This window comes from Barbus barbus, assembly GCF_936440315.1.
Source record: "Barbus barbus genome assembly, chromosome: 48".
In the NCBI taxonomy this organism is placed as follows: Eukaryota; Metazoa; Chordata; class Actinopteri; order Cypriniformes; family Cyprinidae; genus Barbus; species Barbus barbus.
The window spans coordinates 2674985-2702888 of record NC_136726.1 but is presented as its reverse complement, the minus strand read 5'-3'; the positions used below and the strand labels follow the sequence as shown (position 1 = coordinate 2702888).

Here is a 27904-nt window from a genome sequence, read left to right as displayed (position 1 = left end):
ATTCTCTCTCTCTCTCAATATATATACTGTATATAAATACACACACACACACACACACACACACACACACACACACACACACACAAACATACACACACACACAAACATACACACACACATACTCACACACACACACACACACACACACACACACACATGTTGGTTTTTGTGGTTTATGGGGACTCTCCATAGGCGTAATGGTTTTTATTCTGAACAAACTGTGTGTGCTATTGCCCTACACCAACCCTACACCTAAACTTAGCCCTCACAGGAGACTTTGTGCATTTTTAGATTGTCAAAAAACACAATTTAGTATGTTTTTTAAGCCTTTTGAATTACGGGGACATAGGCAGTGTCCTTATAAACCACCTTCATATTGTAATACCTCTGTCATACCCATGTCATTATACACATTTGTGTCCTCATAAACCACATAAACATGCACACACTCACACACACTCACACACAGATACACACACACACACACACACACAAACACACACACAAGCACACACACACACACACACACACATATATACTTTATGATATTATTTTTAATATATATTAACATTTTTACTTTTTTAATTTCCACAGTAGAGGAGCAGTCTCTTAACACAGATTCATCCTCATCTTCATCATCAACACCTCCTTCATCGTTTAATAACTCTGCTGTGCCGCTGATCATCATCACCGCTCCGTCTCGAGAAAACCTCTTAGAGACGCCGGTGCGTCTGAAGATAGCGGACGCTAATAAAGAGCCGCGGCCCTCGGGGGGTCCTGTGTTCGTGGGCCGGGGTCGTTTTGTCACGGGCACAGCCTGATTTACACAGGTATGAAATTAAAATGTTATTAATGCAGTCATGGGAGTAAATGATACAGAGTTAAACTTTTTTTTTTTTTAATAAGTACCACGTGACAGCGTTGTTAGTATTCTTAATAATCATTATTAATATATAATTATATAAATAATTATTATTTAAAACACACGCCCATTTTATACACTTCAACTATTAATCTGTTGTTATTTAAATAATAAAAGGACACAAGAAAATAAAACAAAATAAAAAATACAAATTAATTTATCACTTTAAATCACAAATAAATCAGTCACAAATATCTTCTGACTTCGTGGCTTTTTATCCAGTCTTATTTAGTGTGCCTGATTTGCTTTATTAGCATCAATTAACAGTTTTACATTAATTTGACACACAGTAAAGTGTTATATATGCACATTAATCATTGATCCGGGCGAATGAGGGGTGATTGGAGATGGAAAACACAGCAGAGACAGATCTAGAGCCGTTAAAGCTGAAGATGTTTGTAATCCCGCACAGAGAACGGGTGAGACCTGCTGTCTGATAAAACTGTTTTTATTATCAATCAAGAGAGTTTCTGCATGATGTGTGTAGTTAGGGAGATGCAGGAGTGTGAAGGAGTTTGAGAAGATGAACCGAGTTGGAGAAGGAACTTATGGAATCGTGTGTGAGTCTCAGAATGACTGATAAAGCTCAAATATATCATATTCATTCACATATCATCAATAATTATATCGTCCATTAATAGCATTATTATCAAACAGTTGTGCTGCCTGACAACCCTGCTGAAAAAACAAAACTAGACACTATCACAGAATTTGTAATGGTTTTACTGGGACTTGTATTGGTTTTAATGGAAACTGTAAGGTAATGTTGGTCTCTACTGGTAATTGGTCGCCTTGTATTTGTGGTTTATTAAAACCACTAAATCCTAATGGAATATGTCCCAAAACACACTGCAGAAAACCATTTTTTAATGGTTAAAAGCTGATGGTTTGTAATGTATTTGTAGTGGAAACCATTAGAATTTCTGTGATGGTTTCTATTGTTTTGTTTGTTTGTTTTTCAGCAAGTAATATTTACATTTCTTGATTCATTTATTAATTGATTTGTGATTTACAGACCGAGCACGTGATACAAGGACAAATGAAATTGTTGCCCTGAAGAAAGTGTGAATGGATAAAGAGAAAGATGGTCAGTTGGATATTAAAACAGAAAGCAGTCATGTTTGCAGACGCAGCCACCAGTAGCAGTTCCTATTCACTGAAAAATTTTGTCCAAATAGAGAAAAGGTTTACCTGCACAGCTCTTAATAGCTGGCCTTCGTTTCACACCAAAACTTCAACGGTTCTTCTTACATGTACTCAAGTCAATCAGGTTTATTTGTATAGCACCTTTTGACAATACACAGCTTCAAAGCAGCTTTACAGGGTGGATTACTACGTGATATCTCTCATTACTGTAATAGAAAATAACTAATTTCTTGGTATGAGATTAGAGGTTGAAGTATTTTTATCAGGGAGCTGCGGTAGTCTTTTAATCCCTGGGTGAGCAGGCCAGAGGTGACTGTGGCAAGGAACAAAAAACTCTGGCTATACACTTTATTAAACTGTCTTTGAGTTTTGTCTTGGATTTACAGATTAGGCAGATGTAGGGACAGAAAAGTAATCATTTATCTACAGCATCGTGATTGTAGACGTCAACATTTAGTGAGGGAAGTGAAACTGACCAAGGCGGCACCTAGCGTGCTATCAGCAAGAAGGAATATTGCACCTGTAGTGATTACGATGGATTATATCATGATAGAGGATTGCATAAGTACTGCGAAGCGAGGCCATTCAAGGCTTTGTAAGTCATTTTTTAAAGCTGATACCCGATCTGAGAGGTAGCCAGTGTAGAGGAAATAAAATGACAAATTGTATTCTAGCATCTCATGTTTTCAAGTGATTCCAAGTTTCTTGATAATCTCCCTCAGGAGAAGCAAATACAATGAAAAAACAGAGGACCTAATACTGATCCTTGTGGCACTCCATACTTAACCTGTGCTTGGTCTGACATTTCTTCGTTAGCACAAACAAACTGGTAGCGATCAGATAGGTGGGATCTGTGCCAAACAAAATTCTCAAGACAAAATATTGTGGTCTATGTGTTAAAGGCAGTACTAGAAGGGAAAAGAAACTTTAAAAAGCGCAGTACTGTACTATGATAAGGCCCGAATCCTGACTAAAATGCTTCACTGAAACAGTTTCTCTGCAAAGATAAACATATCTGTTTATCTTTGTTCCCTTTAGCAATCTTTGTTGCATTATGTGCCAATGGTGACCGTTCAAAAATGGGGCAAAAAGTTTTTTGTCCAAAGTTTGCATACCTGTATCTCAAGAAGTATTAAAGATATCTTAATGCTCTTTTGCCTCTTTCTGGTGATGAGTTACTGTGAGCAGGATCTGGCCAGTCCTCTGAAGTTCTCTGAAGCTCAGGTGTGTTTGATGAATGCCCTCATATTCAGTCTGAAATGCTATGTCATAAATCAGAAGCAGAATAGATTGTGATTCTGTTATTGGTAGGTACAGACCAGTACTGCCTCATTTCCTGTCCGTCATTTCATTGAAAACATACTTGAACTCCCCCTACAGCATTTTTCAGATCAACAACAAATTGTGGTTTGACTATCTTCACCCCATACTTGTAATATCTTTTTGACAGGTTAAACTGTTTATATATAATGCATTTAATTCAGTGTCAAGGATATGTTATTATTATTTATGTTATTAATATTATTTTCTTTCTTTGTTTTGCACAGGTGAGGTGTATAGTTCTTCAGCTGCTTAAAGGACTGGCATATTTACATCACAACTTCATTCTTCACAGGTCAGAGTGCGCTCATTCAGGCTTGCTCTGGTCACTAAAGCATTTCCATGTCTTCAGCTGCACAGTAAATCTGCAAACGGGTCATTCCCTGTCAACTCAACCAGAGGTCCCCGGCTCAAATTTTTGTTTTTTTTTCTGATGAAAGACAGACATGTATAAAAATATAAAATAAAATACATGTAAGTGTAAAATATGAAATGTCATGGATGAATATTTACTGAGTAATCCACTATTTTGTCCATTTTCACCTGAGATTTAGAGCCAAATTACAGGAGGGTAAAAATGACTTCAGAAAGATAGCAGCATCATGTTATTTATACACAGATTAGTAGGTCTGTTAGTAAAATCTGTTCCCTTTAGCAATCTTTTTTGCATTATGTGCCAATGGGGACCGTTCTTCATTTTTAAGGCCCAATATGGTTCGGTTTCAGAGATACTGGAATTTCAATATGGCTCCAGGAGTAAATTATTAAAACCGGCATTACAAATTTTCTGAGGTCATAAACCAAATGTGAGTCACATTATTTGTTCTTCAGACATTCCTCTTTAAAAGAAAAGAAGTATCATATTTTTGCTAAGTTGAAACTAGAAGTTTATCTTTTCCTTCTGTCAAAACAACTGCTTTGAACATAACCTGAGTGTTATAAATATTATTTTTCCAAAGTTTGTGTGGCTATAACTCAATAAGTATTAAAGATATCACAATATGATTTTAGATTCTAATTCTTAATAAACTTTTCTTTTTGAATGTTCATTTTCAAGGCCCTACATGATTCAGTCCCAGAGATATGGGGACCTCAATGAAGCTCCAGATTGTTGAATATTACCTATTTTCAGTGGCTGAAAAAAGCAAATGTTGGTCACTTTGTTTGCTTTTTGTTTTTAAAGTGGAATGTCTGAAGAATAAGTGTCATATGTCTATCTTTCTTCAGGAAAAACTATTAGCCAAATCAAAACTTTGAGCCAGGGAAATTTTTGAAATGTGGTTGATTTGACACAGAATGACCCAAAATAATTTTCCTTCCCATGTTTATGAGAAATTATAAATAATGTTGAACTGATAATGAGTTTTCTTAATTCTCAAATTGATACTGGTGATTTTTATCAAAGGGATTTGAAGGTTTCCAATCTATTGATGACAGACAAGGGCTGTGTAAAGATAGGTGAGTGAAACAAAATAATTAACCTTTCATAAATTAAAATATAGGTGATTATTACGAAATCGTGAGAATAGTGAGAATTTGCAGGGAAAATGTGATTTAATAAATAGTGCCACTATGTGAAACATTTGAATATTTTGAAATCAGGCTTGGTTTTCTTTATGCATGATATATTTGTATAGTTTCTTATTTGTTTCTTGATGTTTGGGTTAAAGCATGGTCTAGACATGTTCCTGACCGTTATCTGAGGTTCACCCACATGTTCTGAATAAGAAGCACAGTCATCTGCTGTGTCCTGTCAGTGATGGATGTCTGGTGGTTTTTCCACAGCTGACTTCGGTCTGGCGCGTGTTTACGGTATCCCGTTACAGCCCATGACTCCTCGAGTAGACACACTGTGGTAAGCAGATGAACTCCATGCTGATTAGTCTCTCTATCAGCCTGCTAATCCTTCAAATCCCTCTTTCCATCACTGACCATGTTTTCTTCACAGGTATCGAGCCCCAGAGCTCCTCCTAGGGACCAAGACGCAGACCACTGCCCTGGACATGTGGTGAGAACTGGAGGCACAAGTGTTATGCAGTCAGATTGCCTTTTTAGATATTACTCAAGACAGAGTGGAAAAACAGAGAGGGAAGGAGAGACCTAAGACGTACACTACCAGTCAAAAGTTTCTGGACAGTAAGATTATAAGTCTGCATTTATTTGATCCAAAATACAGCAAAAGCAGTAATATTATGAAATATTTTTACTATTTAAAAGAATAACTTTCTATATATTAAATATATTTTATATTTTATTTATGTTATTATATTTTAAAATGTAATTTATTCCCGTGATTTTAAAGCTGAGTTTTTTAGCATCATTATGAAAATTCAGCTTTGATCACAGGAATAAATTATATTTTAAAGTATATTCAAATAGAAAGTAGTTATTTTAAATAGTAAAAATATTTCACAATATTACTGTATTTTGGATCAAAGAAATGCAGGCTTGGTGAGCAGAAGAGAATCCTTTAAAAAACATTCAAATCTAACTGTCCAAAAACATTTTTTTATTTATCGAAGAACAAAGCCAGCATACATGGCTTACAATAACTATATACAAGCCAGGGTTTGCATTAAAGGAAAGAAAAAAACCCCTCAAAAGCCATATTTATACACACCTGAAATACCAACTATTTATCTTTCACTATATTTTAGTCCATCTTGTTATTATATAAGAAAGTTTCTCAATAAATTCTGACCATGCCTTAATTGTTCTACGTTTAGCTCTGTTAATTCGTGCTGTTGAACGCTCTAACAGCGCAATGTTTTTTAGTTCTATAAGCCACATTTTGTCAGCTGAGAATGTGGGATCATACCTAATTTGAATTGTCTTCTTGGCTGCAGTTAGTGCGGTGTGAAATGCTCTACGTTGGTAAACGTTCAAATTAAGATCAGAATCATCATTCAGCAAACGAATATTGGGATGTTTAGGAATAAACCTTGAGACCATTGGAAAAACCTTATCCCTAAATGTACTGATAAGTGGACAAACATGTACATATAGGTCCCCACAGTATAACTGTCCAAAAACGTTTGGCTGGTAGTGTAAGCTTGACTAGGAACATATTGAAACCATATGGCAGCAATCGAGCAGTGTAGAAACACTATCAAAGTTAGACTGTGATTCTGGCAGTAAAACGCCATTATTTTTCTCCATAGGCAAATTGATTTTTAACGATAAATTAGGCACCTTTGCAGACAGACCCGCTGTGAGCTCTGAGATTGCTATATTTGAACAGTTTTTTTAAATAATCATGTTTAACATGGGAATACCTGGTGAAAACTATTCTACCTTTGATGCTGACAAAATACTTAAATATTTGTATTTATAAGTGCTGTCAACCGATTAATCGTCATTAATCACGTCCAAAATAAATGTTTTTGTTTACATATAAATACACACACATACAGTATATATTTTGAAAATTAGAATAGAAATATATAAATTTATATACATGTAAATATTTTCAAAATATATAATGCATGTGTGTGCATTTATATGTATATAATAAATATACACATTACACACAAACATATTATGTAAACAAAAACTTTTATTTTGGATGCGATTAATCGATTGACAGCACTAGTATTTGTGTGTGTATTTATATATAGCATATATATATATACAGTGAAGCCTGTAGAATTTTCTATATTTCTACATAAATATAACCCAAAACAACATCCTGAAAGTAGACAGAGAATCCAATCAAAAATATATACTTTTTTCATTTATTAATAGAGAAACATTATCCAGTGTTACACATCTGTGAGTGGCAAAAGTATGTGAATCTTTGCTTTCAGTGTCTGGTGTGACTCCTTTTTGCAGCTAAACGTTTCTGGTATCTGCTGATCAGTCCTGCACAACATCTTGTAGGAGTTTAAGCCCATTCCTCAGTACAGAACCGCTTCAGCTCTGTGATGTTGGTGGGTTTCCTTATGAACTGCTTGCTTAGGTCCTTCCACAACATTTTAATTGGATTAAGGTCTAGACTTTGACTCAGCCGCTTCGAAACATTAACTTTGTTCTTCTTTAACCATTCTTTGGTAGAATGACTTGTGTGCTTGGGGTCGTTATTGCCGCATGACAGATGTCCTGACATTTTATTTTCGAATTTGCTGGTGTAATTCAGAAATCATTGCTCCATCAATGATGGCAGGCTGTCCTGGCCCAGATGCAGCAAAACAGGCCCAAACCAGGATACTACCACCACCATGTTTCACAGATGGGATACAGCTCTTAAGCTGGAATGCAGTGTGTTCTTTTCTCCAAACATCATGCTTCTCATTTAAAACAAAAAGATCTATTTTGGTCTCATCTGTCTCAAAACATGTATCCAATAGTCCTCTGGCTTGTCCACATGATCTGTGGCAAACTGCAGACGGGCAGCGATGTTCGTTTTGGAGAGCAGTGGCTTTCTTCTTGCAACTCTGCGATGCACTCCATGGTTGTCCAGTGTTTCTTTTGATGGTGGAGTCGTGAACATTAACATTAGCCAATGAGAGCAACTCCTGTAATTACTTAGAAGTTACCCTAGCTTCCTTTGCAACCTCGCGGACTATTACACGTCTTGTTTTTGGAGTGATCTTTGTTGGTCGACCACTTCTGGAGAGGGTCTTAAATTTCCTCCATTTGTACACAATCTCTTTATTTATTTATTTTATTTATTTAGTCATTTAGCAGACGCTTTTATCCAAAGCGACTTACAAGGAGGAGGACAAAGGAGGGAGGAAAATGTTTTAAAGAGCATGCGAGAGTTAGGCGAATTGTTAATTTTGTCATGATAGTATGTCCTTTTAGCAGTGGAAACATTAGCAGAGAAGTCAGAGAGGAGTGATCGATATAAATCAAGGTCAGTAGGATTTTGTGATTTGCACCATACCCTTTCCGCAACTCTGAGTTTAGAACGATGTTTTTGGAGAACATCAGATAGCCAATGGGCAGAAGGGGTGGTACGGGCTGGCTTGGAAGATAAGAGGCAGAAAGTATCTAAACAAGACGTCAGAGTGGAACAGAAAGTATCAGTAGCAGTAGCACTGTTAGCATCAAGAGAGGATAACTGTTTAGGGGGAGGAAGCGAAGATGAAACCATAACAGATAGCCAGGAGGGTGAGAGTCAACGCAAGTTACGTCGAAAAGTGACATGTGGAGGGGTATGTGATGTGTCAGGAATCATCCATCCATCCATCCATCCATTATCTCCCGCTTATCCGGAATCGGGTCGTGGGGGCAACAGCCTAAGCAGGGAAACCCAGACTTCCCTCTCTCCGGCCACTTCGTCCAGCTCTTCCAGGGGGATCCCAAGGCGTTCCCAGGCCAGCCGAGAGACATAGTCTCTCCAACGTGTCCTGGGTCTTCCCCGAGGTCTCTTCCCGGTGGGACATGCCCGGAACACCTCCCCAGGGAGGCGTCCAGGAGGCATCCTAGCCAGATGCCCGAGCCACCTCATCTGGCTCCTCTCGATCTTTTAAGCCGACACCTTATTGTGGTGGAGGGGTTTGCGTGTTCTTATGATCCCAAGAGCTATGTTGTCCGGGGCTTATGCCCCGGGTAGGGTCACCCATGGCAAACATGTCCTGGGTGAGGAGCCAGACGAAGAGCGACTCAAGAGACCCCTAATGAAGAGAAAGATCATGGAGAAATGTTTTCCCTTGCCCGGACGCGGGTCACCGCGGTCCCCCTCTGGAGCTAGGCCTGGGGGTGGGGCTCGATGGCGAGCGCCTGGTGGCCGGGCCTATACCCATGGGGCCCGGCCGGGCAAAGCCCGAAAAGATGACATGGGTCCCCCTTCCAATGGGCTCACTACCCATAGGAGGGGCCATGGGGGTCGGGTGCAGTGTGAGTTGGGTGGCAGCCAAAGGCGGGTTCCTTGGCGGTCCGATCCTCGGCTGCATAAGCTAGCTCTAGGGACGTGTCAGGAATCAAGTTGAGGTTAAGAGTGAGGAGGAAGTGATCTGAGGTGTGCAGTGGAGTAACCAGCACATGATCAGTGGAACAGTGTCGTCTGTAAATAAGGTCCAGTTGGTTCCCTGATTTGTGAGTAGCCGTAGTTAGCACTCTCTTGAGATCAAAAGAGGCAAGCAGAGTGTGAAAGTCTGCAGCCTGAGGTTTATCTAGGTGGATGTTGAAGTCTCCAAGTAAGACTAAGGGAGTACCATCCTCGGGAAAGGTTGAGAGCAATAAATCTAATTCTTCCACAAAGTTACCTAGTGATGCTGGAGGACGATAAACAACTACAAAACGGATTTTTAGAGGGTAGGTAATAGTAACCGAATGTGATTCAAAAGAGCTGTTGATACTCCGAGATGGTAAAGGAGTAAATTTCCAATTATTAGAGATGAGCAGACCAGTACCTCCACCTCTTCCAGACAAACGGGGGGTGTAGGAAAAGGAGAAATTATTGGAGAGTGCTGCAGGTGTAACATCGTCCTCTGGTTTGATCCAGGTCTCTGTCAGGGCCATGAGGATTAAACTTGAATGACTAGTAATGGAAGTAATGAAATCAGCTTTGTTGACAGAAGATTGACAATTCCAGAGACCAATAGAAAAAGAAAGTAATGTATTAGCAGACATAGGCAAAGTGCGCAGGTTGATAGGATTGCGCTGTCTACAGTGTGTGATGCGTGGCTTGCGAGTGGTAGTGATAGTATTGATCTGGAAACACGAATAGGTTATAAAAACTAAAACAGAAGTGAAACAAGTAGTAGGAATGAGGATAATTAAAATTATGTCCTCTGCCGGTGTCCCTGTCCGGTGGAGTCGCACGGTAGAGTCGATGGTCTTTACACTCTTCGGTCTTCACACGAGGAGGGCTTTACACGACGGCTGCCGCGGTATAATAACCTTTTTTTATACCTGTCTAACAAATAACTATTCGAATTCAGCAGAACCCACTTTCCTGTTTTATCACAAAAAAGGCCAAGCAAGTGCAGACACTGACAAGATACGTGATACAGTATGAGACCAAACGCAATTTCAGCAAGGATCGATAGTCAACAAAATAAGCATCTTTAGAGATAGTTTTGTAAGCTTTTCCAACCTGATGAGCAACATAAACTCTTTTTCTGAGGTCCTCAGAGATCTCCTTTTTGCATGCCATGATACACTGCCACAAACATGATCAGACATTAATAGATCCCTTTTCTTTAAATAAAGCAGTGCTGGCACTGACACCTGATAGTCAATCCACTGAATGAAAACACCTCTGAACAGACGGACTCTAACTTCACCTTCAGTTAAACTGTGAATCCTAGAGGTTCTTTTACTTTTGCCACTCAGCTATGTAATATTGGATAATTTTCCTGAAATTATATATTTTCGTCTCAATTGTTTGATTGGGTTCTCTTTGTCAACTTTCATAACTTATGCGAAAACGTAATGATCTTTTGTGTTATATTTATGCAGAAATGTAGAAAATTCTAAAGTGTTCACAGACTTTCAAGCACCACTGTGTATGTATATATATATATATATATATCGTCATCATGCCGAGAGAGAATGTAAACAAGGCCTGTATGAGAGCGAGAGAGGCTCAGCCAGCTGATGGAGGGAAAAACTGCAGCATTTTCGACAGCAAACATACCTTTCAATGAAAAAGAAATTATCACTCTTGTGAAGAGTGACACATTAAAGTTAGCATACAAAAAAATCGATTGTCTGTTGCTTTAAAGTCTTAATTTGTAGATCCTCTGTCATGTCATCTGTCTTTTGTTACGCATCAGTTTAGTAAGATGGATATCACAGAAACATCTGTAGCAGGAGCCCAGTGGTGTGTTGTGTTCTTCATGAACAGATGTCTGTTCTCCTCATGCAGGGCTGTTGGCTGCATCTTTGCTGAGCTTCTTGCCCACAAACCTCTTCTTCCTGGAGCCTCAGAGATCCAGCAGTTGGATTTGATCGTCCAGCTGTTAGGAACACCTAATGAGAGCATCTGGCCGGTACGAGATCGGCTTCAGAGTCAGATGCTTGAATGAAAAGTGTTGTCTTGTGTTCTGTGTTTAGAGAGAACATCTGATGCAGCTTAACCAGAGTTTCTTGTGAATTTTAGGGCTTCTCACGCCTGCCGCTCGTTGGGCAGTACAGTCTGAGGAAGCAGCCCTACAACAACTTAAAGAACAAGTTCACCTGGTTATCAGAAGCTGGTTTGAGACTGCTCAACCTGCTGTTCATGTACAACCCACAGCGCAGGTAAAACAGAGTAAATTTTAGCATGTCTTATTTGTTTTTTAAAGGTCCCATATTGTCAAAACTGAAATTTCCTGGCTTTTTTCATGATAACAGAGGTCTAGGGGCTATGTAACTACCATAAAAGGTTCAAAACAGTCAATCCACAGTAAAGTGCACACAGCCTGCATAAAGTAGCTGTGTTTTTTCACGAGCCGCTGTGACTTCCGTAAAAAAGGGGCATCCGAAAAACTCAGTCACCGCCTTCAGTCACCATCCCGAGAACTGCCTTCCATCCTTTTGCCAGACCCCCAGGCAGCATAGCGTCCATGCCATTGCTGAGCAACAATACGGAAACATGTCGAAAAGGTTGACTTTAACGGACGAAACCAGATTGGCCAACCTGTATCATTACACACTCACTCAAAGAATGATCTGACAGGATTGTTACTATGAGATGCACATCTAACGTGTATCTAGTCATGATGACGTACTGTATATACATTTCAATTTCAGCAGGCAACTACTTTTACAGCTACATTATTCCACACACAATTAATCACAATGTTTATACAATTACAAATGATTATATATAAATCGTCAGTTTGTTGTTTTACACACATGCACACAGATATTATTCCAGACACGACAGTCATGAGATGCAAGAAATCTTTAGACGCACCCATAACAACAAAAGACAATACTTTATTGAACCTTTTCTGATAAGTGTGCGCTGCAAACGCAAGCATTTTTGACGATCGTTTCTGTCCAGTCTGCTCTTTTTAACCACAGCTGTCGTGGGTTTTTGTCGTGGGTTTGATCATTTAACTCAGCTCCAGTGTATGGTAAAGCGCAAGCCGTAGTAATTTTTGACGCAATCGACCCGAGTTCGAATCCACCTTTTGCAGAACTTTTTTTTTTCTTTTCAAATCTCAGAAAGGCATTTATTTTCAATAAAAATCTGAAATAATCAGAAAGTTGAAAATAAAGTCTCGGGTAGGTGTAGGGAGGGTTATTTTGTCCAAATAAGGTGGCATCCATTTAATAATTTGAATTAACATTTAGGGATGCACCGAATGTTCGGCAACCAAATTTATTCAGCTAAAAATAGCAACAATAAAAAAATTAATAAATAGCAAAAAATCCTGCTATTTTAACACAGTGTAAATAGAATCTATAGCTATTTGCATGTAGTGTAAAAAAGAAAAAAACTTAGTAAAATACGTGATGTACTGGTTCAGTGTAATAATGTTATGTGATGATCTTGCAGAGCCACAGCGAATGATTGTTTAGATAGTTCCTACTTCAAGGAGAAGCCCTTGCGTAAGTACAGGCTTATTTCATTTCTTACTTTTACACATTTCTCTGTATTAGATGCTGTTTGTGGCCGATTTTCTGACCGTGTTTCACTCTGCAGCTTGTGAACCAGAGCTGATGCCCACGTTTCCTCACCACAGAAACAAACGGGGAGGCCCTGTGACGGAAAACCAGTCCAAAAGCAGCAAAGTATGACCTCACAGATGTGTTTTACTTTCTGATTGGACACTTGTGTTCTTATTATACTCTCAAGATATTGTACAAGTTAAAAGTTCACGCTTGCAGACATGAGATACAGTGTAAATAATACAAATAAATCCTAATTAGGGGAGTTATGAGCACATGTTGCTTTTTTTGTACAAAGATTAAACAAATGAATCACGTGACTTTTTTTTTTTTATGTAAAAAATGTCACCTTTGATGTGTTGATCTGTGAAGCGGTATTTATCAGATCAGCCAAATTACTTCAAATATTAACGGGCAGTTGTTTTTTTGTCTATTTGTCCAATCAGAATTTCAACTCCTCCCAGTTAAAGGATTTGATATTTATAGATTTGATAGAAATGTTATGATCCTGACGTCCTTGAATACCAGGGGAAGACGTGGGATAAAGGGTCTTCATGGGAATATTACTTACTGAACCAGTGGTCTAGAATGAGCTTGACAAGTAAAGTCGAGACCAGATGAAGCCGGCTGCTGTCTGAACATTTCTGTTTTCAGATTAAATGTAGTCATTAGTAAATTAGAGAAATTAGTCAATGATTTTTCCTTGGCAAGGAATGGCTGATTGCCTTCAGACCCCTTATTGATTTATGAATCTCAAATACGATGCTTTCTATTAACAACAACAACAAATCATTCAGTAAAGAAACAATATCAGTAAGCTATTGAGCTGATTTTGTGAGGTACATACGATTAATATTTGGATAGGTACATTGTGTTTAATTCTTGCACATTTTCTTCACAGCATTATCCATTCTCCTTCTCAAACGGAAAGTCGGGTTTTTTTCTGGAAACATACACAGCATGTTCATAGAAACTTATCCTTGGTTATAATGTTACAGAACTACTGTCAGAAAGCAGGTTTATCCATTTTAAGCAGCGTGGATAGGCTGAAGTAAATACAGCTGCACAAACAATGCACAAAATCTTTTAAAAGTGATTTCTTTTTTCTTTTTTATCAGATTAGGTTAATGTTATCCTTCAAAATGAAAGACAGCTGTAACACACTTACAACGCATCTGCTTGATCAGGAACTTTTCAACAAGTGAACTGTTGATGGGTGAGTCTGTCAAATACACGGCCAGGTCATATTTCAGCATCAAAAGGAAGATACATTGAAAACAGTGTCACTGGAAAACAAAAATCTGAATGGTTGTAAAACAGACTTGATTTTCTTTACCCAAAATATGATTAAAGAACATCAAGCCGATTTTATTTTTTTTTGCATTGTGAAACTCTTTTCATGAAGCAAATCTCAATTACTATAGAGATAAAAATCATCTACATTAATAATTGTCCAAATAGGTTTCGTTTTCTTTCCAGATATATATATTTCTTTCTGTTTAATTCTGAGGTTTAGCGTGACCCAGACGTGTCTTTGAGAGATTCACCCAAACCACGTTAATACAGTAAATTGCTGCAATACTAAGCTGGACAAAAAAAAAAAAGATACTGAAGAAGCTCAAATTGGTCTGCACTCAAAACAATCCAAAAACTGAGAATAAATTAACATAAATAATCATCGACGAGAGCTGTAATGTTGGAAGCTGGTTCGGAATAAAAGGCCGACAGACAAAATCTTCATAAAATGAATACTTCAACAAATTTGATTATGTAAACAAAACAATTTAAAGCGAGCTTCCTGCTCTCTCTTGCTCTTTCCAGTCTGCTGAGTGTGATGTGTAGTGTTGGGCGGTTAGAGATGTCAGATTGGGTCGGGCTGCGGGTTAGTTTAGACTAGACAGTCCTGGTTGAGTTGGGACAGCTACACTGGACTGAGTGGTGTGGCGTGCTTCAGCCCTCCTGTCCAAAATCCTCTGTGAACTTCTTCACCTTCAGCAGGTCTTCTGTGTTGACGGTGGGGCGTGTGGTCACCAGAGAGCGCAGCATGTCGGACTAACACACACACACACACACACACACACACACTTTATAAATAAATGTAATACATGAATAAATGTGATTAATTGCTGTGATGCAAAGCTGAATTTTCTGCATCATGACCCCAGTCTTCAGTGTCACATGATCCTTCAGAAATCATTCTAATATATAACAATTATTATTAATGCTCACTTAGTAATAATGGTTATTAATTATTGTCAGTGTTAAAAACAGTATATTTGCTGCTTCATATTTTTGTGAAAACCTTGATACATTTTCTTTCAGGATTCTTTCGTAAATAGAAATTTCAAAAGAACAGCATTTAACTGAAATTAAAAAGGTTACTTTTGTCACATTATAAATGTCTTTACTGTCATTTTTGCCCAATTAAATGCAACCTTGCTGATAAGTATAAAACAAGTATAAAATTGTTCATATATATATTGTATTGGTGTTTGGTGATAGTTTTTGGCTCAAGGTCTGCATATAAAGTCACACCAGAGGAGTTCAGCTGGGATCAGGACTTGGCTTTCTGCAGACCAGTCCAGTTCTTCCACACTGACTCAATCAATCAGGTCTTTCTGAACCGTGTCTTATACACAGAGACACTGTCATGTTAGAATAGAAAAGGGTTCTGTCCAAACTGTTGCTATAAAATTAGAAGCACACAATTCCCTAGAATATCATTATATGCTTAAACATTAAGATTTGTACTCATAGAAATAACTAAAGTAGTCAAACCTGTTCATTAGAAGGGGGTGCCAATACTTTTGGCAATATAGTGTATGTATATAGTGTACTATACTGTATAGTCATGGTCAAAAATATCGGCACCTTTGGTAAATATGATAAAAGAAGGCTGTGAAAATTAATCTGCATGGTTAATCCTTTTGATCTTTTATTTTAAAACAATTCACAAAAATCTAACCTTTCATTGGATAATAAGAATTTAAAATGTTTTTCTCTAATACACATTGGCCACAATTAACGGCACCCTTTTATTCAATACTTTTTGAAACCTCCATTTGTCAGTTTAACAGCTCTAAATGTTCTCCTATAATGCCTGATGAGGTTAGAGAACACCTGACAAGAGATCAGAGACCATTCCTTCATCCAGAATCTCTCCAGATCCTTTAGATTCACAGCTTCTTCTCTTCAGTTCACCTCACTCATTTTCTACAGGGTTCAGGTCAGAGGACTGGAATGGTCAGCAGAAGCTTGGTTGTGTGCTCAGTGACCCATTTTTGTGTTGTTTTTGAGGTTTGTGTTTGGATTATTGTACGGTTGGAAGATCCAAACATGGCCCATTATAAGATTTCTAACAGAGTCAGTCACTTATTGATTTTTTATCTGTTGGTATTTGATAGAATCCATGATGCCATGTGTCTAAACAAGATGTCCAGGACCTCCAGCAGAAATATAGGTACATCAAATATACAGATGTATATTTCATTATACTTTTTATCCCTGTGTTCACCAAACCCATCTTGAGTGTTTGCTGCTAAAAAGCTCATTTTCATCTGACCATAGAAGCCAGTCCCATTTGAAGTTCCAGTCCTGTCTGATAACTGAATATGCTGGAGATTGTTTTTGGATGAGCTAGGAGAATTTTTCTTGAAACCTTCCCAAACAACATGTGCTGATGTAGGACAATTTGTTTTAAGGTTTTCTGACCCCGAGACTCAACTGTTTTCTGTAATTCTCCAGCTGTGGTCCTTGGAGAGTCTTTATCCACTCAAACTGTCCTCCTCACCGTGCATTAGGACGATTTAGACACACGTCCTCTTCCAGGCAGTTTCGTAATTGGAAATTCTTAATTATTGCCCTGATGGTGGAAATGAGAATTTTCACTGCTCTGAGCTTCACAAATTAGTGAAGTGGCTTTAAGAAAAGAGCTAGTTATCTTTTGCTGCACATCAGAAATATATTCTTTGGTTTTTCTCATTGTGATGGATGATTAAGGGAATTTGGGCTTTGTTTTCCCTCCTATTTATATTTTTGTAAAACAGGAAGCCATGGCTGGATAATTTCATTTTCATAATCATCCTGGAGTGCTCAAAATTGTGAATATTAATAGGAATATACTTCAGAGATATTTTACTCATAAGAATATCTGGGGTGCCAATAATTGTGTCCAACGTGTATTTGAGAAAAACATTTCATAATGATATTTCCTCCCATTTTAAATTCTTATTCTCCAATGAAAGGTTAGATTTGTGTGAATTTTTTAAATAAAATATCAAAAGGATTAACAATGCAGATTAATTTTCACAGCCTTCTTTGACCATATTTACCAAGGGTGCTGATACTTTTGGTCGTGTGTGTGTGTGTGTATATATATATAATTTATTATATATATCACAGAATACACAGAGCTGGGTAGGAACTGATTTACATGTAAACTGGATTTTGTAATCAGATTCCAAAAATGACGTACTTGTAATTAGAGTAAATTACATTTTAAAACACTCGTAATCAAACTGCAGTTACTTTTTATGGATTACATGATAACATTATTTACACAATAGCAATTATTTATTCTGAATTTATTGATTCTACCTAATTCTCATCTTTTAAATGTTCCTTTCTAAAATAGCCTTTTGCTTATATACACTCAGAAAGTCTCCAGTTTAGTGGAGATTCACACAGCGTAAATACAGCTGCATTTTGAACACATTAAGTTTTTATTTTCAATTTTCACTCAGGTGGTTAGTTAACCATGTATTACTTTGTCTTTTAAACATATTAAAATGCACAAATTCACCAACTTTGTCATCTGATTCTCTTTCACCTAATACATTTTTATTTGAAGTACACTTGAGATTTTTAAATAAATATTTTAATAATTAATTAACATCTGCATGTTCAAAGTTCCCTGTTGGTTGTGGTCACATGACATGCAGGTAAACAAATAAAATATTTGTTTGCTTTTTTTCAGTAAGTGTTTTATTTAAATTCATTTTAAAATAACCCTAAAAGCAAAATACCCTAACCCTAAAAATTTTATTTAGCATTTTTACGATTTACTTATTAGCTTTTCATTAAACTCATAACCCCCTGCAGTTCTTTCACTAACCCAGTTTGCAAAACCTTGACATTTAATGTTTAGTGCACTTCATGTTGTTAATAACATCAACTAGAATATATTTTCTTACTCTTTGTATTTTTATATCAATATGGTACAAGATAATCCTGTTTAAATCAATGTGAAAAATGAGATCTAAAAGTAGTCTGATTATATTACCAAATGTGTAATGTAATGGATTACGTTACTGACTACAATTTGTCATGTTATTTGGAATCAGTAACGGATTACAATTTGTAATTACCCAGATATAGATGTATATATATATATACTGCTGTTCAAAAGTTTGGGATCGGTAAGGTTTGTAATGTTTTTTTTTTTAAAGATGATGCTGAAAATTCAGCTTTGCCATCAAAGGAATAAAATTGCATTTTAAAATATATCAAAATAGAAAACAGTTGTTTTATTATAGTGTCAATATACATGATGTAATCTTGGCATCATGCAGTAAACAAATAGTGCATTCTGATGTATATTTTCAGGTTGTTTTTATCAATAGGACATGAAACAATAAGACATATATGTGAAGTCATTTTTGAAATACATTCGGAGTTCATATTTAGAGCAAGTAAACTAAATATCGATGAGCAGAACTAGATTTTACTTTCTATCCACTTACCTTATTACAATGGTTATATATAACAGCTAGTACTGAACTAACCAGCACATGATGCCAAGCAGACCAGACTGTGTTGTGATAGTCAAACTGACAGCGAGACTGTCAGGATCTCACCATGCACACTATGGGCTCCAGCAGTTTGTCACTAGGAACATCCATCCAGGTCATCTCTATGGCATCAGGGTCACCCGGGGAGCACGGGGTCAGGAGGTCATCCACCATCACGGAGCTGTTACTGCGAGAAGGGCCGCGCACCTGAGGAGCCGAGAGAGCAGAATCACAAAAACTCGCTGTTCTAGATCTATGAAGATTAAAGGGGTCATATGATGCTGTTTTAAGTTTTCCTTTCTCTTTGGAGTGTTACAAGCTGTTTGTGCTCATATAAGAGCCGTAAAGTTGCAAAGACTAAAGTCTCAAACCCAAAGAGATATTCTTTATAAAAGTTAAGACTCGTCCACTCCTTCCTAAAACACGGTGTGGGAAGATTTGCATAACACCGCCCAAATGTTTACGCAAAGAAAGGCGCCGTAACTTTTATTCTCGCTGTAGTATTGTTGTCATGGAGACGCTGTTTCCAAATATGGTAACGGGCGTAACATTTCTGTCACACACTTGAGGTATTCGGCCAATCACAACGCACTGGATAACTGGCCAATCAGAGCACAGCATTTCAGAGAGGAGCAACAATAATACACGAACCTTAACCCGCGTGAACACATTGCATTACACCAAATACACAAAATAATGTATTTTTAGCATTTAGCATTAACATGTACAAAATGTTTTCAAACATAATTCTCAAAGTAGAGAATGTTTTTTCTTGTAAGACTTTACAATAAGGTTTCATTGGTTAACTTTAGTTAATGTGTTAACTACCAATGAACAATACATTAGTTACAGTATTTATGAAGTTACAGTATATACAGTACAGTTCTATATACACAACACATTAGTTACAGTATTTGTTAATGTTAGCTAATAAAAATAAAACTGTTCATTGTTAGTCCAAGTTAGCTCAGGTACATTAAATAATATTCAACTTCTCATTTTAATAATGTCTTGGTAAATGTTGAAAATAACATTAAACAAGATTAATACATGCTTTAGACGTATTTTTCATTGTTAGGTCATGTTAACTTGTGTTTAATTTTTGACAAATCCCATCAATACTGCATAAGGGAATATAAATATATTAAAGTAAAACAAAAATAGATTTTTCCATTAGACAACCCTAATCTTACCATTTTGACCTTCAAACTGAATTTTAAATTGTTGAATATTACAAATAGTGCTGTCAAACGATTAATCGCATCCATAATAAGCGTTTTTATGAAATATGTGTGTGTGTACTGTGAATATTAATTATGCATATATAAATACACACACATACAGTATAAATTTTGAAAGTATTTACATGTATATTTTTATAATTTATATTATATATGTTTAATATAGAAATATAACATTTTTCTTATACATGCATGTGTGTGCATTTATATATGCGTAATATATGTGTGTGTTCTGTGTATATTTATTATGTAAACAAACTTTTATTACGGCTGCGATTAATCGTTTGACAGCACTAATTACAAATTAATTTAAACATTCTACATATTAGATAAATATTATGAAAAATAGATCCAGACATAAATGTTATGATGTTATGTTATGAAAGCAACATGTCACCGGCGCAGCTTGACCATCATTCATTGGTTACCTTTTTGAAGTGCGTGGCGGACTGCACTTTCCTGACCGGCTGCATGAGAGCGTCTCGCACTATGACGCTGATATCGGCTCCGGAGTATCCGTCTGTTTTGTGGGCCAGCTGACGCAGGTCTGGCTCGGACAGACTGTGAGGTGTGTTTCCCAGATGCAAGCGAAACATGGCCGCTCTGGCCGGCTCCTCGGGGAGCGGGATGTAGATGCGCTTCTCAAACCTGCACCCACCAGCGTGAGGATTAGTTGAGCTCAAACATGAGCACTTTTCTACTTTGAGAGCATTTATCAGACTGACCTTCTGCGAATAGCAGCGTCAAGCACCCAAGGAATGTTAGTAGCACCGAGAACTAATACCCCATCGTTGTTATTACCAACACCTGCGGAAGAGAGACGCCCACAAACCATCAGACAGAAGAGCTCGTGAGGAAATTATCCTGCATCGTTCTGTATTCTCCATTCAGATTTGGTTACACTTTATTTTAAGGTGTCCTTGTTACAGTGTAATTATACATTTAAGTACTGAGTAATATTAATTAACTACATGTACTTACTCTTAGGGTTAGGGTTAGCTGCTTAAAATTATGCAGAATTTACTGTTATTACTACAGTAAAGTACATGTAATGTGTAACAAGGACATGTAAAATAGTGTTACCTAATTTGTTTAATCAAGTTTAAAATGTACTTAATTTTTTAAACATTTTCTTGTTTTAAATGAATGACTTCTAAAAAAGTGACATCAAGTATTTGTAATATTAACAGAAACAACTTCTGATTTTAATAATGTCTTGGTAAATGCTGAAAATAACATTAAGCAAGATTAATACATGCTTTAGACATATTTTTCATTGTTAGTTCATGTTACATTTTTGACAAATCCCATCAATAATGTGTAAGTGAATATAAATATATTAGTTTTATAAATAAAATACATATAAATAAAAAACATTTCTTGGGGTTTTTCCATTAGACGACCCTAATCTTACCATTTTGATCTTCAAACTGAATTTTAATGTTATTTTAAATTGTTGAATATTACAAATTAAGGTCACTCTTTATATTAGGTGGCCTTAACTACTATGTACTTGCATCAAAAAATAAGTACAATGTAGTTATTGTGTTCATATTGTATTGCAAAACACTTTTGCTGCTATTGAGGGATACGGGTAAGGTTAGTGGCAGGTTAGGGTGGTATGGGTAGGTTTAGGTGTGAGGGATGAATCAGCAGTGTAATTATAAATACAGAAATTAATTACAGATGTAGTTATATATAGGTATTTAAGTACAATGTAAAACACGTATATACACAATAAGTGCATTGCATCAAATGATTAATTTAAATGCAAGTACACAGTAGCAAAGGCCACCTAATATAAAGTGGGACCCAAATTAATTTAAACATTACACATATTAGATAAATATTATAAAAAGTAGATCCAGATGTGAATAAGTCATGTTAAAGCTCATGTATGAATGGACAGATAAGCATCATTTATTCAGCAGGATGTGGTTTTTCAGAAAGTGTTTCTCACCCTGCATCTGCACCAGGAACTCAGTCTTGATCCTCCGAGCCGCTTCGCTCTCGTTCTCATTTCGGGATCCACAGAGGGAGTCCACCTCGTCTATGAAGATGATGGACGGCTTGTGCTGGCGAGCCAGATCGAACAGATTCTTCACCAGTCTGGAAAACAATTCAGGAGCAATCGTTCAGTGAGGCCTGCAGCTCATGCACACTGACAGTCAGCAAAGTGAGCAAAAACTCACTTCTCGCTCTCGCCGAGCCACTTAGACACGAGGTCCGAGGAAGACACGGAGAAGAAGGTGGAGTTATTGGCCTCGGTGGCCACAGCTTTGGCCAGATAAGACTTTCCTGTGCCGGGGGGCCCAAACAGAAGAATGCCCCTCCACGGAGTGCGCTTGCCTGCATCACAGTACAAACACAGACTGCAGTCTTTCAAAACGTACACATAGGATCTGGATTCATTAAAATAAACAGCTAATAAATAAGGACATCAAGGGCAATATTTTTGCGTATTCTTTTATAACTCACAGATTACTAAAAATCTTTCTGTCATCATTTGGTATAAGAACTTGCACTTCCATTCAAAAGCATGGGGTCAATCTTTCTGAAAGGAATGAAGTGTCTTATCCTCACAAAGGCTACATTTATTTGATCAAAAACAGAGTAAAAAAGAGCAGTTTCATTACAATTTCTTTAAAAGCTATTTATTGCTGTGATCAAAGCTGAATTTTCAGCATCATTACTCTGGTCTTTAGTGTCACATGATCCTTCAGAAATCATTTTAATATACATGTAGTAATTATTATATTACATTATATTTTTTTATTATTATATTATCTGTGAATATTAAGCCACAAAATGACTATTTAAATATGAATCCTGCATGTTCTGCGTGTCTCTGTGTGAATGAAGGGCTCAGACGTGTGGTTTTGTTTACTACACACATACTAAAGCGCGTGTGACGCTCGCAGTGATGTCAGCGTCTGCCGTCTCACTAAATGAGGACATAAACACATGAACAACATCTCCAGACCTGCTCTGAGAGTCACTTCAGGACCATATCACTGTTCATTTGAATAAACTGGTGTCATATCATATACACACAGAAATACAAAGGTACTCACGGAAACTCGTCAAAACAAAAGTTCAACTTGAAGATATTGTGCCAGAAATATATTACTATTCTTGAGTAGAATGCACATACTACGACTACGACTACTACTACTAAAATTATTAAAACTTATTTTTAAGGAATAATCATACAACAATTCTTCCAGGTTTTAATTAAAAAAACAAAAAACAAAGTTCGTTTAATTTTCAGTAATTAAAAGATCCATTAAATTAATGTTTTATGCTTTCATTTGATATCCTGAAAAATTTAAATACACAACAGAATTTCTGAGGGGCAAAACATTTCAAAAGGCTATTTTAAGAATAAATTTAATAAATTAAGTTGTTTTATACATTCAAATAATTACACATGCTCAAAAAATGAATTTTGTAACTATGGTGGGAAAAAAAAAAAAATGTCATAGGGCCTTTAATGAATTGATGTGAAATTGTATAAGTTTCATGATTTTAATTTATTAGACATGCTTTTGATTAATAATTTTAATTTAACATAAAAATTTATATGGAAAAAAAAACTGAAAAAAAATGAATTTGGGGAAAAAAATTACGGAATTTGGGAAAAAATAAAAACCCCATAATAACAAATTCTACTGAATAATAGAACTAATATTTGTCAGACTCTGTTTGCATGATAACACAAGCTAGAGGATAGCAAAACATTGATCATATATCAATAACATTAATCTCTCAAATTACTACCCAATCATAAGTGTGACATGAATGAGTATAAACTGTAATACTGGCCCACAGACTGACCTGTGAACAGGTGCGGGAATTTGATGGGCAGAATCACAGCTTCTTTCAGCGCTTCTTTTGCCCCCTCCAGTCCGGCCACATCACTCCAGCTCACATTGGGCTTCTCCATCACAATCGCACCTGAACACGTCAACAAACACATCATCATGACAGACAAACAACACGGCAGCTGTGTATTCCTTGGCATTCAGACAATGAACCATCTGAGACACACAGACTCACCCATCAGATGCTCCTGGAGCTTCTTTGTTTCAGGATTTTCTCCTTCACTGTCGCTGTCACTTCTGTACACACACACACACACACACACACACACACACAGTTTATCACTGTGAGCAATGGACTTTATTCATCACCACCACCCAGCAGATTAAAGAAGAGCTAAACGCATACTTGTCATTGCTCTGTGTTTCCTTCACTGGTTTCTTGCCCTGTTTGTCCTTGTTTTTCAAGTATTCCTTGAGTTTCTCGGCTCTGTCCAGATACTGCATACACTTCCCACGGATGCTTTCCTTTGCCTTGTCACTGTGTGCTTCATCTGAGAAACCAATGGATCAAAGCTGCGTCTTGAAATCTTTCATAACAAATGCTACATTTACACACGTATTACATGTAAAATGCAATTATATTTTGATCAAACTTTCATAACACAAATAAATCCCCATAAATGACTGAAAGGGCTTTTGGATAAGAGTTTGCAGTGGATTTCAATACAAAGCCAGCATCCACTTTCCCAACGCTAACACTTCCTTTTCAAATCTCTAGTTATTTGCTATTTAACACTGACCAATAGGCTGCCAGGCCTCGGTGACATCAGCCAAACGAGAAAGTTGTTTCAGAGGCAGAGTCTAAACAATATTTTCATGAAAAATTCTAAAGACAAATTTTGTCCAATGAACTGTGTTCAATGAGATTGTTAGAAAGTAAACAGGGTTCATTTTGAGTAGTGGTCGACCGATATATCGCCAAGGCCGATATATCGGCTGATATCTGGCATTTTTCAAATATCGCCAAAAAAGTTTTTCTGTTTGGCCGATGTGTTCGAGGCAGGACTTTTATTTTGACAGCGCTGAGAACCGCAGCTCCTGAGCACACAGTGCTCTCATTCTCCCTCGTTCGCTGTCGTCGTGAACAGTTCTGTCTAATACAGATAGAAGTCTGTCTAATAATCAGGTAAACAAAGACAAAAAACACATTTATTTTTTAATCCATTTTCAAATGATTTCAAATTTTTTAAATATTAATTAACATTAAATAAAATTATATTGGCTTTATATTGGCTATCGGCCACCATGCTTTCCAAGATATCGGCATCGGCTGTCAAAAAACCCATATCGGTCAACCACTAATTTTGAGTTAATTTGGAGCAGCATTCAGCAGATGTGGTTCACTCACATTTGATGGCGTGCAGGAAGTACTCCACAGCATGCTGGTAGAGTCTCAGCGCCTCCTCATAGTTCTTGGCCTTGTCCTCCTCTGTGGCTTTAGTGACCAGCTCAATCGCTTTCTGAAACCACAGAGTTACTGACGGCTCTATGAACTGACAGACTGCTATATGATTTATAAGTGCTCATTCCACGTCAACTCAACCAGAGGTCTGTGGATCAATTTTATTTATGCATTTATTTTCAGGTGAAAGAACAAATTATGTCAAATTTTCATTTATTTCTTGAAGAATGTTCAAAATGACATTTCCCATCTTATATTTCAAGCAGAAGTCAAGCTCTAAACAGTCCTCTGGAAAGGTTGCAGGTTCATTCCGTGTCAACTCAACCACAGGTCCCTGGCTCAAAGTTTTGATTTTTATCATATTTTTTCTGAAGAAAGACAGACATGTATAGTGATGAAAGCCAAAATATTAAATGTCATGGATGAATATTTACTGAGTAATCCACTATTTTGTAGAGGGGGTCAAAATGGCCATTTTCACCTGAGATTCAGAGCCAAATTACAGGGGGTTAAAAATGACTTCAGAAAGATGGCAGCATCACAAATGTTATTTTTACTCAGAGATTAGTAGAGATTAAATCTGTTGACTTTAGCAATCTTTGTTGCATTCTGTGCCAATGGTGACCATTTCTCCAAAGTTTGCATGCCTGTAACTCAAAAAGTATTAAAGAGATCTTAATGACCTTTTAGATATTGGTTCTTAACAAACTTCACTTTTGGCTTCTACATGTTTAAGGCCCTATATGGTTCAGTTCCAGAGATATTGGAATTTCAATATGGCTCCATGAGTAAACTGTTAAAATGTGCATATTTTCAGTGGTCATAAACCACTAAAAATATTAAATGACATTTAATATCTGGGCTATCATCACTATGTTTATCTTTCTTCAGAAAAAAATATTAGCAAAATCAAACATTTGAGCCAGGGAAATTTCTGAAATTTGGTTGATTTGACACGGAATGACCCTGCAGCTTCATTCTTGAAAGAAATATTGCAAGCATATTAAAAGAAAATAGTCCAGAACAAACTATCCTTTTTGAATATATTGGTATATTATCCTTTTGTCTATTGAATGCCCTGAACAGTTCATTAAATATTAACTGGATGAAAACCAGATCTTTTCCAAAAACACAACGGTCTAGAGTACAATTTTTGTTGAGATTAGAGATGTACATTAAACAACAATGTACAAATCTTACATTTTTAGAGTTCAAAAATATTTTAATGCCCATTTATTTTAAGAATAAAAGGGAGTATATGATTGAGGGAAACAAGATAAATTGCTAAATATTATTTGTTTATCAGATGTTCCTCTTTGAATGCCAAAACAATTGAATTTTGGACACTTAAATGGTACAATTTTATTTATTTATTATTTTGGGCGCTACACAGACAGGCTCACCTGCCAGTAAGGAACAAGCATCCTCAATGCAATAAATGAAATACTTTTTCATCTTTTGCCTTGAGAATACATGCATCTTGAAAAAAAAGTCTAATCGTTCGTCCAATTTTTGGATTGAATTCGTTGGTATATAATGGGTGCTGAGGGTCTTTTGACCTGCTTAATATATTAGGGAAACATTGTATTTTTAACCCCCTGTAGAAATGTGTCACAGTGTGTCAGTTCCAAACATATGGCCATGCAAACAGTGCTCAAACAGTATTTTTGTAAATCTAAATTCAGCAATTCTGCATAGATCTAACTTAAATAGTATAATTTTTTGTATATGACGGTTTTCAGATGAATATTATATAACTGTGTCACTGTCTGTCAGACTCCTGCCAACAGCTTAGCTATGGATAGGCCTGTATATTGCAGTGAATTACAAATAAATATCGTTTAGCTTCTTTAATTTCAGCACCTGTGAGTACATTTGATGTGCTGTCATTAAATTATAGGCTGACAGATAAACAAACAGGCCTACAGCTACAGTAATAAATCCACAGCAGCCATTGAAAATGAAATAAACGCACATTTCGACTGATATCTCTGAAAACTTGAGTCCTGTACTCAGTAATATCTGATCTCAGATGAATATGAACTGAACAGGGGATTGTTTACATGGTTGCTTGTCAAAGACAATTAGCCTTTTAACCTCCTCTCCGCTGATATCGTGTTTACAACGCGTGTGTGAATTATGAACGAGAAGTCAGTACAGTTGATTTGTTTAGTTCATGTCTAGTTATAACATGGTTAAATAGAGATGATGAGCTAAAGCTAAAGCTAATGTAAACTCACCTGCAGTGTTGACGTTGTCATTTCATCTCACGCGCCAGCGGTTTCACTGCAGCGTCCTATTAATAATATTTATATTATATTCAAATTGCTTGTTAAATAACGAGAACAATAAAATAAATAATTTAATGAAGGTTCATCTGTGACAGATAAGTGAACACAGAAACGGAAGTTGCTGCTCTCACTCCCGTACTGTCCTCCGGAAACAAAACCTCAAAGCATCAGTTCCATATTAACACTATATAACACTCGTTTAATTGACATGTTTTTATTTATATTTGACATTTACATAAAGACGTAATGCATAGCTTCAGGTTACAGGCTTTTAATACATGTAATACATTTGATTGTGCGCTGCAAGCTGCCGCAAATGGACTTTGGTTCAAACCTTTTCTCTTCAAAATAAAGAAAAAT

The 27904-nt window shown here is 36.7% G+C and overlaps 2 protein-coding genes across 2 annotated transcripts; one reads left to right on the top strand and one right to left on the bottom strand.

Moving 5' to 3' along the window:
* Nucleotides 1–1269: 1269 nt before the first annotated feature.
* Nucleotides 1270–13802, top strand: LOC306866569 (cyclin-dependent kinase 10-like; the record flags this gene model as incomplete). Its single annotated transcript, XM_079411830.1, has 10 exons — nucleotides 1270–1341; nucleotides 3107–3292; nucleotides 3616–3683; nucleotides 4794–4846; nucleotides 5174–5243; nucleotides 5337–5396; nucleotides 11205–11328; nucleotides 11439–11578; nucleotides 12825–12877; nucleotides 12972–13802. The coding sequence occupies 10 exons, from the start codon at nucleotides 1270–1272 to the stop codon at nucleotides 13064–13066; spliced, it is 921 nt and encodes a 306-aa protein (XP_079267956.1). The 3' UTR covers nucleotides 13067–13802.
* vps4a (vacuolar protein sorting 4 homolog A) lies at nucleotides 13661–27710 on the bottom strand. The gene is made up of 11 exons (XM_079412555.1): nucleotides 27494–27710; nucleotides 25200–25311; nucleotides 24198–24342; nucleotides 24027–24088; nucleotides 23805–23924; nucleotides 22160–22316; nucleotides 21928–22076; nucleotides 20693–20774; nucleotides 20396–20615; nucleotides 18793–18933; nucleotides 13661–14989 (listed from the first exon to the last, which is right to left on the bottom strand). Exons 1-11 carry the CDS (start codon nucleotides 27512–27514, stop codon nucleotides 14888–14890), a joined length of 1311 nt encoding a protein of 436 aa, XP_079268681.1. The 5' UTR covers nucleotides 27515–27710; the 3' UTR covers nucleotides 13661–14887.
* Between the last annotated feature and the right edge of the window lie 194 nt (nucleotides 27711–27904).

Bases quoted from the DNA above. Each gene is read 5' to 3' on its own strand.
- vps4a (XM_079412555.1), bottom strand. From the start codon at position 27,514: ATGACAACGTCAACACTGCAG. The intron at 22,077-22,159 runs GTGAGTTTTTGC...ATTGTTTTCCAG, and splicing joins TGGCTCGGCGAGAGCGAGAA to ACTGGTGAAGAATCTGTTCG. The intron at 14,990-18,792 runs GTGAGATCCTGA...TGTGTGTGTTAG, and splicing joins TGGAGCCCATAGTGTGCATG to TCCGACATGCTGCGCTCTCT.